Source organism: Gambusia affinis, linkage group LG18 (assembly GCF_019740435.1).
Source record: "Gambusia affinis linkage group LG18, SWU_Gaff_1.0, whole genome shotgun sequence".
NCBI lineage: Eukaryota > Metazoa > Chordata > Actinopteri > Cyprinodontiformes > Poeciliidae > Gambusia > Gambusia affinis.
Window position 1 is genome coordinate 8703393 of NC_057885.1, and position 14958 is coordinate 8718350.

At 40.2% G+C, this 14958-nt stretch overlaps 1 protein-coding gene across 4 annotated transcripts in view; it reads left to right on the forward strand.

Annotated features, from left to right (window-relative positions):
• Positions 1–14378, forward strand: part of arhgap36 (Rho GTPase activating protein 36) — a 61190-nt gene extending 46812 nt beyond the window's left edge. For 3 of the 4 annotated variants that reach the window (XM_044097686.1, XM_044097687.1, XM_044097684.1), the window contains exons 4-12: positions 993–1312; positions 4313–4517; positions 4604–4659; positions 6568–6718; positions 7522–7670; positions 8280–8450; positions 8609–8697; positions 8788–9014; positions 11614–14370. In XM_044097686.1, the coding sequence (XP_043953621.1) occupies positions 993–1312; positions 4313–4517; positions 4604–4659; positions 6568–6718; positions 7522–7670; positions 8280–8450; positions 8609–8697; positions 8788–9014; positions 11614–11942 (1697 nt within the window). In that variant the 3' untranslated portion in view covers positions 11943–14370. Of the gene's footprint in view, positions 1–992; positions 1313–4312; positions 4518–4603; positions 4660–6567; positions 6719–7521; positions 7671–8279; positions 8451–8608; positions 8698–8787; positions 9015–11613 lie in introns of all 4 variants that reach the window. The other variant, XM_044097683.1, reaches the window with a different exon arrangement.
• The last annotated feature ends 580 nt before the right edge of the window (positions 14379–14958 follow it).

Genomic DNA, 14958 nt, shown 5'->3' on the forward strand with positions numbered 1-14958 from the left:
CCATTTCAGAGATCTAATCTTCTAACAGGAACTCATTAAATGCACCAGAGAGTTAACTGGGGTCAGAAAGTCAGATGTGGTCAGAAATGAAGACGTGAACATTAAGAGGAATCAGTGGGGACTTAGCTGTGGTTACAAATTTTCTTAAAGGAAAATGCGCTAATTTTGAAAGAGCAAACTTCTTTGATCAGAACAATTCTGACAGGCCAACCAGACACTGATGTTCAGCTGTCATTTGCCGTTGACCTGCTGATGTTGACCCTCCGTTGACCTGGAGGGTTGAGTGTTTAAATTTGTCGTCGCCATGTTGCTTTACGGACTTACCGTGTGAACAAGCTATTCGAGTGCGATTTTAATTGCATTTCGTGATTAATAGAAATGTTCCAGTTGCGATATGGAAACGCGGGAACGTTTTTAATTTTTTTAATTTTTTTTCTCTTTAGATTACAGACAGATTACAATCATTTCTCTGTCTATTATCTTGTTAAGATATTTCAGTATAATTTTTGGGGGGTTTATGTTCCTCCCACACTGCAAAAACACCAAATCTTACAAAGTATTTTTGGTCTAGTGCAAATATCTTAATACACTTGAAATGTGACAAAATCAGAAAGCAAATCTTCAGCAAGATGCAGGAGCTTGTTTTAAATAAATAATTCCTTAATATAGATTAAAAAGTGCTTGTTCTACAGTCAGATAAATTAAGTTAAATAATCAGCCAATGAAACAAGACATTTTTTATCAATATTAAGGAATTATTAACCAGCCTCTATATCTTGCAAGTTAGTTTTGTCCTATTTCAAGTTTACCAACATATTTGCACTACAACCTGGACCTAAAGTACTTTTGCAGAGCACAGTCCAAAAACATAACAGTTGGGTTAATTCATCTCTAAATGTCTCTTAGACATGATTATTTGTCACATAGGTGTCCATGTTGCCCCTTTTGTTGGCTCTGTGTCTCTTGGAATAACTCCCTTCGTTCTTCCCCAGAAAACGCCCCCAAGGCGTTCGGCATCCCGCTCTCCCAGGCGATCGCCAACGACCAGGCGTACAAGCGGCGTCAGGACGCCCTGAAGGAGAGCAGGCGCGACTGTCTGGACCTGGAGGCCAGCATCCTGCGCTTCAGGGCCGAGAAGAGGCAGTTCTTCAACGGGAGCAAGCCTCTGGGCAGCTCCTCGTCCATCACAGGAGGCGTCCCCGGGTCGCCTTCCGCCAACTCGGTGGCTCCGGCGCCGGCGTCCGACACGCAGGGCAAAGCGGCGCCGCCGCCGCCGACAGTTATGGACAACGCCAGCCGAGGACAAAGGAGGGTGAGATGGGTTTCGCTTTCGGATTCAGCCACAGAGAAGGGAACGCACCTCTAGTCCATGAAACCTGCGAATGTTGCGTATTTCTGCGGACTGTTTTTGCAGTTATCTGATTTTGTAAATAGTTCTTGGAAACACAAGTAATTTTTTTACACACTAAACTGAAAGCTCAGACACTAACCATACAAAAAAAATTAAAATAAAACTCAGCGCTGTAATGTTAAGGTTTTCTATTGTTATTATCAGCAAGGAAATACCCACATTTTACAAAAAAAGACATTTTTAAATAGTGTACTTTGACCTGAATCTCGCATTAATCTCACAGACTAATATGTAAGGTATTTGAGAACTTGTGCATTTGACCATCAAATTCTTCTGTTTCCACTGCCGTGTGTTTTTGTTGGGCAAATTCCGTCTGATCCACGTGTGTGTGTGTGTGTGAGAGGGTGTGTGTGAGGGTGTGTGTGTGTACACACATGAATAAGGCTCACCAGTTATTTGTCTACATGCTGACCTGAAACCAGTTGTTTTCCTAAGCTCATAATGAGCATCATTACAGCCACAGAGGACGGCAATTGAGCATGAAGCAGCAATCAGGCGTCCAGGCTGGAGGCATTTAGAAGAAAAAAACACCTTGTGGCAATTATCCATGTAAATTATTGCTTAATAAACATTTTCATGAGAAAAACATTTATTAAAAAAAAAAGAAGCCTGCTCACAATTTGTATTTAAGGATTAGTGTCAAAATGTGGTTAAAGTAAAAAAAAAAACTTCTTTTTTTTCCTTCAAAGAATTTTGGAATTATTCTGTAAGACTTTCCTCAGATTGTACTTAAAAACAATTTAAAAAAATGTACCTAAACGTTATGCAGGAAGTTAATTTAACCACATAGGGCTCATTGCGTGTAAACAACAGCAGAATTTTATCATTGTGTCTCATCCGTCTCTTCCAAAGATCTCTCTACCATACAGCTCATTTAGTGAGACTAATATTGAAGAAACATGTCCGATATATCTAAAGAAGAGAACCAATAACACTTAACATCACAATCTTCAAAGCAAAGCCAATTAAGAGTTTTAGTTGTCTAGTTTTCTCACTTCCCGTGGAACCTAGCTGCGCCGCCTTGCTAACACATGCTTCTGTGGAAACACAAACAGCAGCTGGAGATTCAGTTTGGTCATTTCATGTCCGCCCTTCTTCATCCCAGCGCTGCGATGAACAGAACAGGCGCAAACCAAGATAGAAACGCTTTATTGCTGCTCGATTATTAAGATAATTGAGCAAATTCCATTAAAACCTTTGAGATATTGTGACAAAGTATAAGGAATGAGGGAATGTGTAGTAATTTAAACCCGGTTGTAAAAGTCAAAAACTCTTTTTGTCGGCCGTGGTTAAAGTAAAACTTCTGCAAGTTTAGAAACTTTGACTTTTATGAAAAACGTTTCCATACTGAGTTTACAAACATCACTCCTCAGACTGTTTTGTGTTTGCTGTGCATGAAGGCATTTCCAATAATTCGTGATAATAATAAACACAAGAAACACAGAGGATAACTTATATATAGTTATTAACAAATATAGAGAAATGCAGAAGCAATTTTTTCACAAAATATGTACATTTTTTTAATTCTAATCTAGTCCTTGCTTATTTAAAGTAAACAAGCCTCATCACCTCGTCCACAGACGTTTTGCCCATGTGTGCGTTTAACTCACTTCAGATGGAGGAAATATCTTCGGTTTTACGAGCCACGGCGTTCTGCTCGTCGCTGCCACTGAGGAAATTCCTCTAGACTCTTGATGTTCCTCCAGGAGATTTGAGGCACAAATTATTTTAACTCCACTTTGAGTTTTGTCACATTGTTTTCTGTGTCTCGTCACAAATGTTAAACGTATGCATCTAAATCTGAATGACGTATTCATTCACAGTGCTACATACAAGTTTACATAGCTCAACATTGATAGATAAAAGAGAGTTAGAACATTGCTTGTGTTAGATTAACTTAAATTTGAGAGTAGCTAGGCTGTCCCAGAAGTTTTAAGTTTTTCTTGCTATTGTATGTGTGCAGAATTTTGACCTGCAGCCAAAATTACTGAGCATAAAGAGTATGATTCGTCTTGTCACGTAGACAGAAATGTCTCCCCTGGAGAATAGTGACGCTTCAGAGGCCAATCGTTTCCTCCTGGTGAAAAGACATGTCTTGGTTTTGAAATAAAGCTGTGGAAATTTGTGACATTTTAGCGTCTAAGCAAACACAGTGAAGAGACGTCGTTTTGATTCGAGCACCAGCTGGGTGACCTTCACTCTGCAAACACACAGAATCTCACCAAGTATTTGGTTTCTAGTGCAACGATCTTAAAATGAGACAAAACTAACTTAGCAGCTTTTCAACAAGAAATAGGAGCTTGTTTTAAGTCAATAATTTTTAATATTGATATATGAAAGTACTTGAGATTATTACACTTACAACTTAATAAGATTTTTTTTATCCCATGTTCTAAGTGAAAGAATGCACCAGCGGAGCTAGAAGTACTAGTAAAGTAAGATAAATGGGCACTTCTATTGAATATTATATAATAATAATAATAATAATAATAATAATAATAATAATAATAATAATAATAATAATAATAATAATAATGTTATCACCTTCCTAAAATAATGTTTTTTTTTGCCAAAAATAATTTGTGCAAAAATATTAAAAAGAAAAGAAAAAAATCACTTTTGGCAACAACAAAAAAAGGGGAAAAAAAGACCATCATTTTAGAAAGGTGACGATTTGATGCAATTTTAGAAATCCAGTGTAACTATATATACAATGTGATACAATGTGGCACAGTAGATTGTAACACAATACAATACAACACAATGTGTAAAGGAAAACGGTACCGTGTGATCTGTTTTTTCGTCAACTCTGGGTTACTCTATATTTAATGCAACGTGAAACAGGAAAGAGTTTAACATTGTGAACCTGATGACCTCCGACCGTGTGTGTCTGCTCCGCAGGGCGGGCTGTCGGTGGACTGCCTCTCTGACCTCGTAGAGAGTCAGTCTCGCCTGCTGGAGGCGCTGCAGCTGTCCCACCCGGCCGAGCTGGAGGTGAAGAAGTCGCCGTCCGAAGGGAGGACCCAGTCCAAGCTGAGCCTCAACCCCATCTACAGGCAGGTGCCTCGGGTGGTGGAGAGGTGCTGCAGCCACATCGAGACCTATGGTGAGGCTGGAGGGTCTTCCTGGGTGTCTGCCGTCATCTTTGATAACAAACCCCCAGCAGTAAATGCTCACTGACCTCGTCCCCAGGGCTCCAAACTGTTGGCATCTTCCGAGTCGGGAGCTCTAAGAAGAGAGTTAGACAGGTGAGGACTTGTACTTTTTACCTTTAGAAGAGTGAAGTTGAATACAATATGTCAAATAAATAAAATGCATTGTGTATATTAAGTTATATAAACTGTAATATCACACAAAAGGCACAATAACAATTTATGATAGGCTATGCTAATGAATGCGAAAGAGCATTTAATAGCATAGTTTCATACAATTGTTTTTTGATGAACTGGTCATAATTTATGCATACATAAGAATAAATTATTTATTGATCATATATATATATACTTGAGAGCATATATTAGCCTATATTAACTATGCTAATAAAAACTGTTAGCAATATTAGCATAGTTAATAAATGCATCTATTAATGCTAGTAAATGCATAAAAACATTTGTTAGCATAGTTTTATGCAAAATATTTTGATGAGCTGGTCTTAGTAATAATTTAAGCATACAAAATTAATAAAACATTTATTAATCGTACTTTTCTTTGTATGCAAAATATGTAAATACAGCATAGATGCTTGAGAGCATTTATTAATGTATATTAGCTGAACTGACAGACAAAACCCATTAATGAACATTTACATGAAAATATGAGATTATAACGGAGCGGCTAATTTCCATTTTTAGTCCCATTACAGCATAATCCTAAACACAGGGATAAAGCCCACAAACCTACACTATGGAATAAAAAAATACATAAAACAGCCTTAAAATCTATCTGCATTTGCATAAAATTTAACTGACAGTATGCGTTTATAAATTATAAAAATATTCAAAATGTTTCAGTTTGTTTTTAAGAGACGCCGGCTGAGTTGTGGTTTCCGAGCTCCATGGCTTTTTGTTGGAACGGCGTTTTGCACGTTTGACAAATTGTCAAATATTTGTGGCATCGCAGCATCACATTCCTTTCCATCTTTTATTTATTTATTTTTCTTTTGTTTTTTTTGTTTATTTTATTTTTTTACGGTGAACATGGACTGAAATAAATTAGTGGCAACAGCGGTTAAGTCAGTAGTCGGTGATAATATCTGCTCAGTCAAAGCACAAAGAATTGACTTGCAAATCAAATCAAGTGGAAACGCAAAGATACTTAACAGAGGGTAAATTATAATGTGGGTGTCAAGGACAATTTGAACTTTTATCGTCGCCTAGAAAGAAAAGCTAAAAGGAAAGGCAAGCTTACAAAACTAGATGTAAATGTAAGATAAATTATGCAGAAACTGTGCTCCATAGCTTTAACACGTCACCAGCAGGTCGGCTCGGCTAGCTCTCTTGATTTCTCACACATTAATTCTACTCAGGATTTGTTCCCTTGAAGTTTCAGGTTTTGTCTGGTCCAGTGGTCTTGGCAATAACACCGCCTGTTACCATGGAGATCTTGATTAAGTTAGTATAATGAGTGGATAAATTTATGGGTGGACTTATAACTGTTGGACACTTTACATCAGTCATCACATCTTTTCAACTATCGAAATATTGCGATATTTTAGCTTTCTGGCTAATATTTGTGTAGTTTATCTTCACCTTTCAGCTACTTCCAGACCTTTTTTTGTTGCCTTAACGCTGATTCTGTGGCCTGCTAAAGCCTGAAATGAGGTCAAGGCCACCAAACTAAAGCCTGACCCATAAATAAATTTTTTATTTTAAGAGCTGTGACCGCAATTTGACTGCTTCTTTCCCTCTTTTGACCATAAAACACAGAAGCGCCGCTGCCTGCAGCGACATGCTGTCCCCTGGTTCACTCTGCGCCGTTTCCTGCTACTCGCTGCTGGATGCCACAAAAATAAATATAGTCTTCAAACTGATGAAGTGATATATCCTGTTATTTAGAAATCACTTCCCCTGTGTAATCCCAACACGTCACAAGCCTGTTGTTTATGTTAATGAGCTCGAGTTCCTTTGCGATGTTAGCGATCTCGTCTACTCTCGTAGCTGCGTGAAGACTTCGACATGGGGGTGGACGTCCAGCTGGACGAGGAGCACAGCGTGCACGACGTGGCGGCGCTGCTCAAGGAGTTCCTGCGCGACATGCCGGACCCTCTGCTGCCCCGGGAGCTCTACCCCGCCTTCCTGCACGCTAACCGTATGTGAACGCGAGACGCCTGAAGTCATCCTGAATAAATACTGTACCTCACAGGCGCAGGCAGAGAAGGGACACTTTCAGGTTTTTTGTTGTAAAGATTTTTTTTTTAATTTGCTATTAAAGCTGCAGATGTAACTTTTATTTTTTTAAAATATGTTCTTTGAAATATTTGTTAAAACTGTCTCTATATGTCGTGACGGTATGGTAGCTCCCTGTGATCGTATAATCATCTGATGAAATGCTCCGTTTACTCAGGAACCACCAATCAGAGTCAGGGGGAGGGTCTTAGCGTTGTCAATCATGCTTGTGCCACTCAGTGTCCTACTGGTGGAGAAACAACTTGCTGTTACAGGAAAACCATTTATCCACTGTCATCGGTGGCTATGCTAACTAGCGTTAGCATTCATGGACGCTTCTGGTGAGCTGCACTAGCTGTAGCCTAGCAGAGAGTAAGGGGTGGGATGTGAGCAGCACCTACACAAGCATGATTGACAGCGCTGAGACCCTCCTCCTGACTCTAATTGGTTGTGAGCTTTGTATTTCTGCAAATAGCAGTAGAATCACAAGAATTTTTTTAGTATACATATAAAAATGACTGCAGCTTTAACAATCAGAAGCTACTTCGTGTCGTATAAAATCCCAGTAAAACGGGTGGACAGATGTTTGTGCTCACAGTATCATAAAAAGCAAAAAGAGTCAAGGGATATAAATGTTTCTGTGAGTCGCTGCACTGAGTTTTTGAAGAGCAGAGGTTGCAGCATCATTGTGGCTCAGCAGGTAACCCTGGTTTATGCTTCACGCAGTGCTGAGAGGAGCAGACCAGCTGCAGTTCCTCCAGCACCTCCTTTACCTGCTCCCTCCCTGCAACTGCGACACGCTGCTGCGCCTCCTGTCCATGTTGCAGACCGTGCAGAGCTACGCCCAGGACACCGTGGGGACCAATGACGAGGAGGTAGGCAAGGAGAGGATCTTGATTCAAATTATTGAGGCTCGTTGGATCAAATGTCAGGACATCTTGTGTCAAAAATCGAAATAAAAATCCAGCATCACGGCTTTCCTTGCCAATTCAGAAGAAAGTTGGGAAACGCATCGAGTGGCAAAAATGTTTACTTGTCTTATCTATTGGCCTACGAAGCTTTAGCTCTTGCAGAAAAAGTGGCAGAAGGACATTTTCCATTAAAAAAAGTGTGGAAAACTCCCGCTAATGCTGAAATCCGCCCCAAACACAGCAATTTTTTTAATTGCTGTGTTTCCATTAAATAAGAAATGGTAAAATTAGAAGTCATGGGGTGCCTTCCCCCTCCTACTACTTCCTGTCATTTTCATGGGGTTGTTGATCACATGACTCGTGCGAAAATGTGTTTTTGTTGCAGTTTTGCAAAATACAGTAATTTTGATAAAGCCGATGAACAACCTCTGAAAAATTTGAGATTTTTTTTTTTAAGTTGATGTTTCCTTTAAGCAAATGTATTTTCATAATTCCAATTTGTGCCACCATATGGTCATTGGAAACGCAGCCACCGTTTCCTTCCCCACCTTTACCGCCGTCACTCCCCTGCAGATTCCCGGTAACAAGATGACGGCGGCCAACCTGGCCGTGATCTTCGGACCGAACCTGCTCCAGAGGGAAGGAGGCGGAGACACGAGTCCTCAGGCGATGGGCATCGAGGACAGCACGGTCATCATCAGCATCACTCTGGTGCTCATACAGAACTACAAGAGGCTCTTCACGGTACCAGAAGAATCACACCTATCAATCAGCCTCTGCTGTGGTCTTCACTTCAAAGAGACGTTGGAGAGAGAGAGATTTTTCCACCAATGTTTTCGATTGACTCTTCTCTTCCAAAGCTTTCGATTAAATTGGATCGGATGGTCTGTGTGTTCCTGCAGGTGTCCGCAGAGCTTCAGCAGGAAGTCTTGATGAGCCTGATCCAGACCGACCCGGACGTCATCGATTATCTCCTGCGGAGGAAACTCAGGTAGGTCTCCTCCGATCTACTGCCAGGTCAGACACAAATAGTTCCTGACTCTTGCTAATTATCAATCTGAGCTCGTCTTCTTGCTCCCAGTGGCAGCCACCTGACGGTAGAGGGCAGCAGCGAGTCCGGGGGTCGCCGGGACACAGGGGCCTCTTTGGACTCAGTGGGGGCCTCAAGCGGAAGTTTGTCTCCTCTCGAGCCCCCATCGCCGCTTTTCCCTCCGGATGGGAGCGGCGGCGACGGCAGCCTGACCAGCGAGGTCTTCCTCAACGTCCTCAAACTGAACCAGACCAGAAACCGGCCAGAAGGGAGATTTGGTACTGGTTTCATTTACTACCTGAATATTTCGAAAGAAATTTTTACACACTTGATGTTGTCCATTTATGCAAAATCTCAAGAGGAATGATTCTTGAAATCCAGGTTTAAGTCACGGACGAGCCCCCAAATATTTTGGAGTCCAGAAGTGTAAAGGATAAATATGAAGATTGGGGAAGTGGCAACGACAGAATTCATGTTTGGTGACAATAACAGATAAGAGAAAAAACATAGCTAGAAAAAAAGCTACAGATCAGCCAAGCAGCTAAATTGCTCTGTGTTCAGTCCTTGTTTGTGGGGGTTTCAGGCGTATTCACAGCAAAAAGTCTCCAGTTTTCAGCTAACAACATGAAAAATGTTTAAGACATAAATCTGATGGGGAAAAAGGGAAGCTGTTTCTACATTTAAGTTTACATCAATTATTTGGGGAATCTGATGAAATAATGTTTAATGCACGAGATGTGAACACGCAACCTGAGGCCTATTGTTGGACGATCGGTAGGTCGACCTGACCTGACGCAGCACATCCAGCTGCAGCACAAACCCAGAAAAAACATGTCGGGCTTCTGAGACAGCCGCCGTACACTTGGTGTCCCTGTTAGTTTCCTCCATTTTCTGGGTCAAAGTGACTCTGCTAGTAACTGTAAAAATAATTTTTAAAAAAGGTTTCAAGTATCTGACGTCCTGTCTTGTTAAATGAAATCATATTTGAGGTATAAAATGTGGTTTAAGAAACTGTGTTCAAAACTACAAGGTTGTCGTTTTAAATCCAGCAGAAAACGAAGTAATTTCAAGATAATCTAGTGTTATATTTCAACCATTTGAGTGATTTCTACTCCAGAGTGCATCGTAGAACATGCTGTTTGTTAATAATAATAATAATAATAATAATAATGATGATGCATTTAACAAACGGGCCAGAATCACTAGTCAGAGCTGGTCAAAGAAAAGCTGGATGGTTTTGATCCACAGCTGACTGGTTACTCAATAGTTTAATTCTGGAAATCCTTATGTAGGTGTTTATCTATATTCTTTCACGTTTCTGTTTATGGGTAGATTTTTTTAAACTGAAACAGTTCACAGGAGATTTGCTGGCTGTTGACAAACCAGTTAAACAGATGTTCAGATTATTTTTTTTAGATGTGTGTTTTGCTTTGGACTTGGACAAAAAAAAAGCCAGTAGTGTCTCTAGACTGGTGGAAGATTTCAGGAGTTAATTCTGTGGTCGTTCTGCATCTAATTAAATCTTCTCTCTGTCGTAACACACTGTGATGAGATAAATGAGGCAACAGCGCCATCTGGCTTCACTCGGTGGCACGTCAGAGAGGTGGTTGTTTTTCTATGTTCGTAGCGTCTTGTAAAAGTTTCTAAACGTTTTCACATTTTGTGGTTACAGCCACAAACTCAAGCGTTTTATTGAGATTTAATGTTAAATAATGAAAAGCAGAGACTAAACCATTTATTGTCATTTGCTTTACGGAAAAGAAGCAAGATAGAAGTTTTTTTTAAAAAAAGAAAAGAAAACAGTAGAAATCCTGTTTCAGTTTGCCATGTGACAGACTTCGTGCTGGTCCACATGTAGCTGGACGTCTGGGAAAACGAATCCATTTTCAGGCGTTTTGCATTTTCATCCACATAAAAACTGGGTTTAATAAAACTTAAAACAATTATTTACGAAAACTACGAACACTGCGGAGACGTGAGAAAAACTCTGCATTAGTGTTTGTGTGTGTGTAGATGGGAAAACGGAGATTTAGGGTTTCACGCTACGAACAATGCACCAGTATATCACTGTGTTTCCAGAACTTTCTGTTCTATTTAAAAGTAGTTCAAAATGTCCCGCAAACAAAAACGCCATGTTTAATTCCTAAGAAGTCGTCGTGGTTGTTTTGAAGCGATCTGATTGGCTGACACAGGTTTCGGCGCTGCGCTGCACTGCCCCCTGCAGGTGTGGCAGGTTTAACAACAAACAACGATCAGTGGCGGATTTGTGCAGATTAGCGGTAATAATTTGAAGCTGATGGGTTAAAATATTTAAGCATTTCTATTAAGTATCATCAGAAAAACTTATACCAAAGTATGACTTCACAAAAATTTAATTCTCCAATTAAATTTTTGGTTGTTTTTATGTTGGAGTTCTTGTAAATGTACTAATTCATTTTCCTAATATTACAACGGTATCCTGGTAATCCGACTTTATCCTCATAATTTAAAAAAAACAAACAAAACTTTATCTTGTTTCATTATTCTGTCAGGGAGTTGACCTCAATTCAAAGTCCACATAAATGGAAGCTGTAAAATACGCATGTCAAACAAGATGGCGGCCTTCTGCGAGCTGACATCCCCCTGGACTGTGGAGGCTCCAGGAATTCATCTGCATTTTCTAAATATCTAATTACCAAAAATTCTATTAATCCAATAAAATTGATTTACCTCCCAGCTCTACTGTAGCGTTATAATTCTCAATAACACGACCCGAATGTTTTTGTAAATTGACGAAATGTGAAGAGGTCAGAGCGTGTGCGGGACACTTTTAAAGAAAGAAGGGTGCTACCTGCAGTGACAGCATAGCTGACGGCATTCTTGCGTTTGATTGTGCAGGTGAGGCGCGCTCCGCCAAGTCCATCCGCCACATGCGACAGTTCCACTCCCACCACAACCTGCTCAGCCTGTCCCAGCCGTCCACCTTGTCCAGGATGAACAGCCAGGACGGCGACCCCCAGGACCGGCGGGGTGGCGCGCTGGGCGCCGCCATGAACTTCGCTCTAGGCGGCGGCGGCGGCGGCGGAAGCTGCTCTAGCCTGAGCGCCTCCACCGAGAACAGCATCTGGGTGAGGCAGATGCAGCAGGATGAGGGCAAATCGTCATCGGCCGCCAACTTCTGGGACTTTTTCACTGGAAAAAGCTCGAGCTCTGAGACGGTGGTATGACTAAGGGGAGGGGGAGGAGCTTAAAGGGACAACTGGACAAGCTTTGGCGTTGATGCCTGTTTGAATCCCCCAAGCAAACGGTCAGTTAAAGATCTTAAAAGCAACAGCAACCTGGAACGAGACTCGCACACGCTCCACTTCTAGGTTGAACAATTCCAAGTAGCCAAAGTTGCACAACTTTTGGCGTCTATTCAATGCACAAAGGATGAGGAATGACAGCAATTAAGCATCTCTCTCAAGACATTAAAGTGGTGCAAGGCATTGATGAGGACATCTGCGATTAGCATTCAGTCATGAACAAATGGAGGCCAAAATCTGTGAGTTATTAGAAATGGATGGATTTATGTACATATGTTGTAATCTGAATTTTACACATATCTCTGCTCTACATAGCTGCTGCTTTTTGGCCTCTACTAACACGTCACAAACAGCTGAAACCAGATATTTAACAAGTTATAAAAAAAAATACACACCGTCTTCTTCCCTTTGTTTTTATTAACTCTGAGTATTTGTTCCTGGTTTAGGTCACTGAGGATTAATAAGATTATTTCTGTTTACCGAATGTCTAAATAATGAGAGACTAAATAACTATAATTTTCTTCAAAATCAGAAGTTTACATTCACTGGGTTTATCATGATGTCAAGACTTTGTAAGTTTCTGAGAGGTTAGTTCACACCAGCTGTGTTTCCATTGACCATAAAATTGCGTAAATTGGAATTAGGAGGTAAATTTGCTTGATGGAAACAATTCAGTTTAAAAAAAAAAAAAAACATGGTTTTGGATAGGACGTTTTGGCGCTAGGATGAGGTGGTTTTCCAGCTGTATCAACATTAATGCGTTTCACCAAGCTGCAATGGAAAGGCTGTTTTTCGCATCACACGAGGCGTGACCAGCAACCGGATGCTGCTGCTGCTGCTGGCGGAAAAGTTTTTAAAAAACGAGAACAGGAGGTGGTAGGAGGTTGATGGCCTTAACATGTCGAAATTAAAATTCACGTGATTTTAATTGCATTTCTTAATGGAAACACCGCAATAATTAAGTTGTTTTTTTCCGACATTAGCCCGAACATCGATAAAGTTTTGCGCACATCCGTAATGGAAATGAAGCTGCTGTGGAGGCATTTTAAAATATTACCTTAAGCATGATGCTTCCTTGTGTGACATCACAGGAAAATCAGTGTGACTCTGTAAATAAAGCGTCAGCTTTACCTTTCTGCACTTCTGAAACCGAGCCAGGTTGCCGTCCATTTTCTGTTGCTTCGTGAGCGTTGCAGCTCCAAAGACGTCAAATACATGCTACACATGTATGTGGCAGAAGTTTGGTATATACTAGTCAAATGTCTTGGCCATCATGAAATACCATTACGCTAATTCATGCTACGCAATGCTATTACTTTGTCTGCACTGATGAAGAATCCCTCACCTCAGCATGCTGAATCTTGGAGTGACTCCAGCTGATGACAGCCTGACCTACTTTCTGATTGAAAGATCAAGTGATAATTTAGAATGAAGAATGGAGTTAAGAATGTGCTTCATTATACATACAAAGGATTATGAGAATGTCTTGGCTTTGTAAGCTCCTGACAGGTTAAGTCACAGGATTTGATTAAAAACTTTATATGCAATTAACTTCTTGCTAATTTCTTTAAGTTTCTTTTAAGGCCAACATACACCGCATAAGAAACTGTGACCTCAGCCGAGTGAACTTAGCGTCCCTGTTTTAAGTTGTTTTGAACTTTGTAATCGTTGCTCTGACTAGAACTGGCCAGTAGGGGGCGTTTTCCTGTCGCCATTTGCTGACTTTTCTGTACACATTTTCTCACTTAAACAAATTTCAACTACAGAAGCAGATTAGAATTTGTCACACGTTCTGATTAACTTCTGAAAATCTTTACGAAAATCTTTGCTATATTTACTTGAAATGAATAATTGTTGCACCGAGGGATTTCTCCAACCTCATTGAACAAAAGGAAAGGTTGAATTTCTAAAACATCGTCAGTGTGACTGCAATAAGTGTGGCAAACAAGAAGCTTTAAAACATTTTTACCTGAACGGTACAGTATGCATTAATTCAAACGTGAGGAGCGGTTCTCAACAAGTGCTTGAGATTTTCTTTGCATGTTTAGGTCCTGTTTACAACATGTCGTATTCTTACAGCTAGAGGGCAGCATTTCCCGTTTTGACCAGTCTGTGGATGAATGACGTCATCATCATCAGGTTAGCCAAATGCTTCGAGTATCACGCGCAACTAGCAGCTCAGCAGATGTTCTGTTGCTGTTGTTTTCCTGACCCACAAACAGAACCTGTCCTTCACCTGAGCAGGTGATCCTCATATATATATTTTTTATCCATTGTAGAGGAAAATTGTCTATTTTTTTCTTTTGTCCGTTTTTCTATACCATTGTATAACCTATTAAAGTGTTGCTGAATTCTGTCTCTTTCGTGCTTTTTTGACGCAAACACGAAGAAGAGGGATTAATTTACCGAGTCATCGTCGTTAAGACTTTCCTGGAGTTCAACTCAAGCTTTTGGCTTGGAAACAAACGTGCGGCCGACATGGTGCGAGTTACAAAGATAAAAATAAATATATATATATATAAAAAAAAAACATTTCGGAAAACCAGATGTCACTTAACAGAAAGGAAGAGCGCTTTACAGATCCACTGTAGAGCACAGTGGACGATGATTCTCGATTAGGCAGAAACAGAAAAGAAGGAATTAATGATAAATACACAAAGTTTCCCCCAGAAAACCTGCTAAGCCCGGTGTTGGGATGCTAGGGCATACGAAAGAAATACGAAGATATCACTTGATAATTGTGTTGAAAGATCAGAAGATTAATACCTGAACACCAACAATAAAGTCTTAAAAAGTGCAAACATTTTAAAAGGGCTTAAATAAATAAAAAATGCTTAGCTTGGTGGCCCATTAGGTATATAATGCACTGGGGGAAACCCTGAATATACATATGTATATAAATATGATTTAATAAATAAAAAACACATTAAGAGTCAGA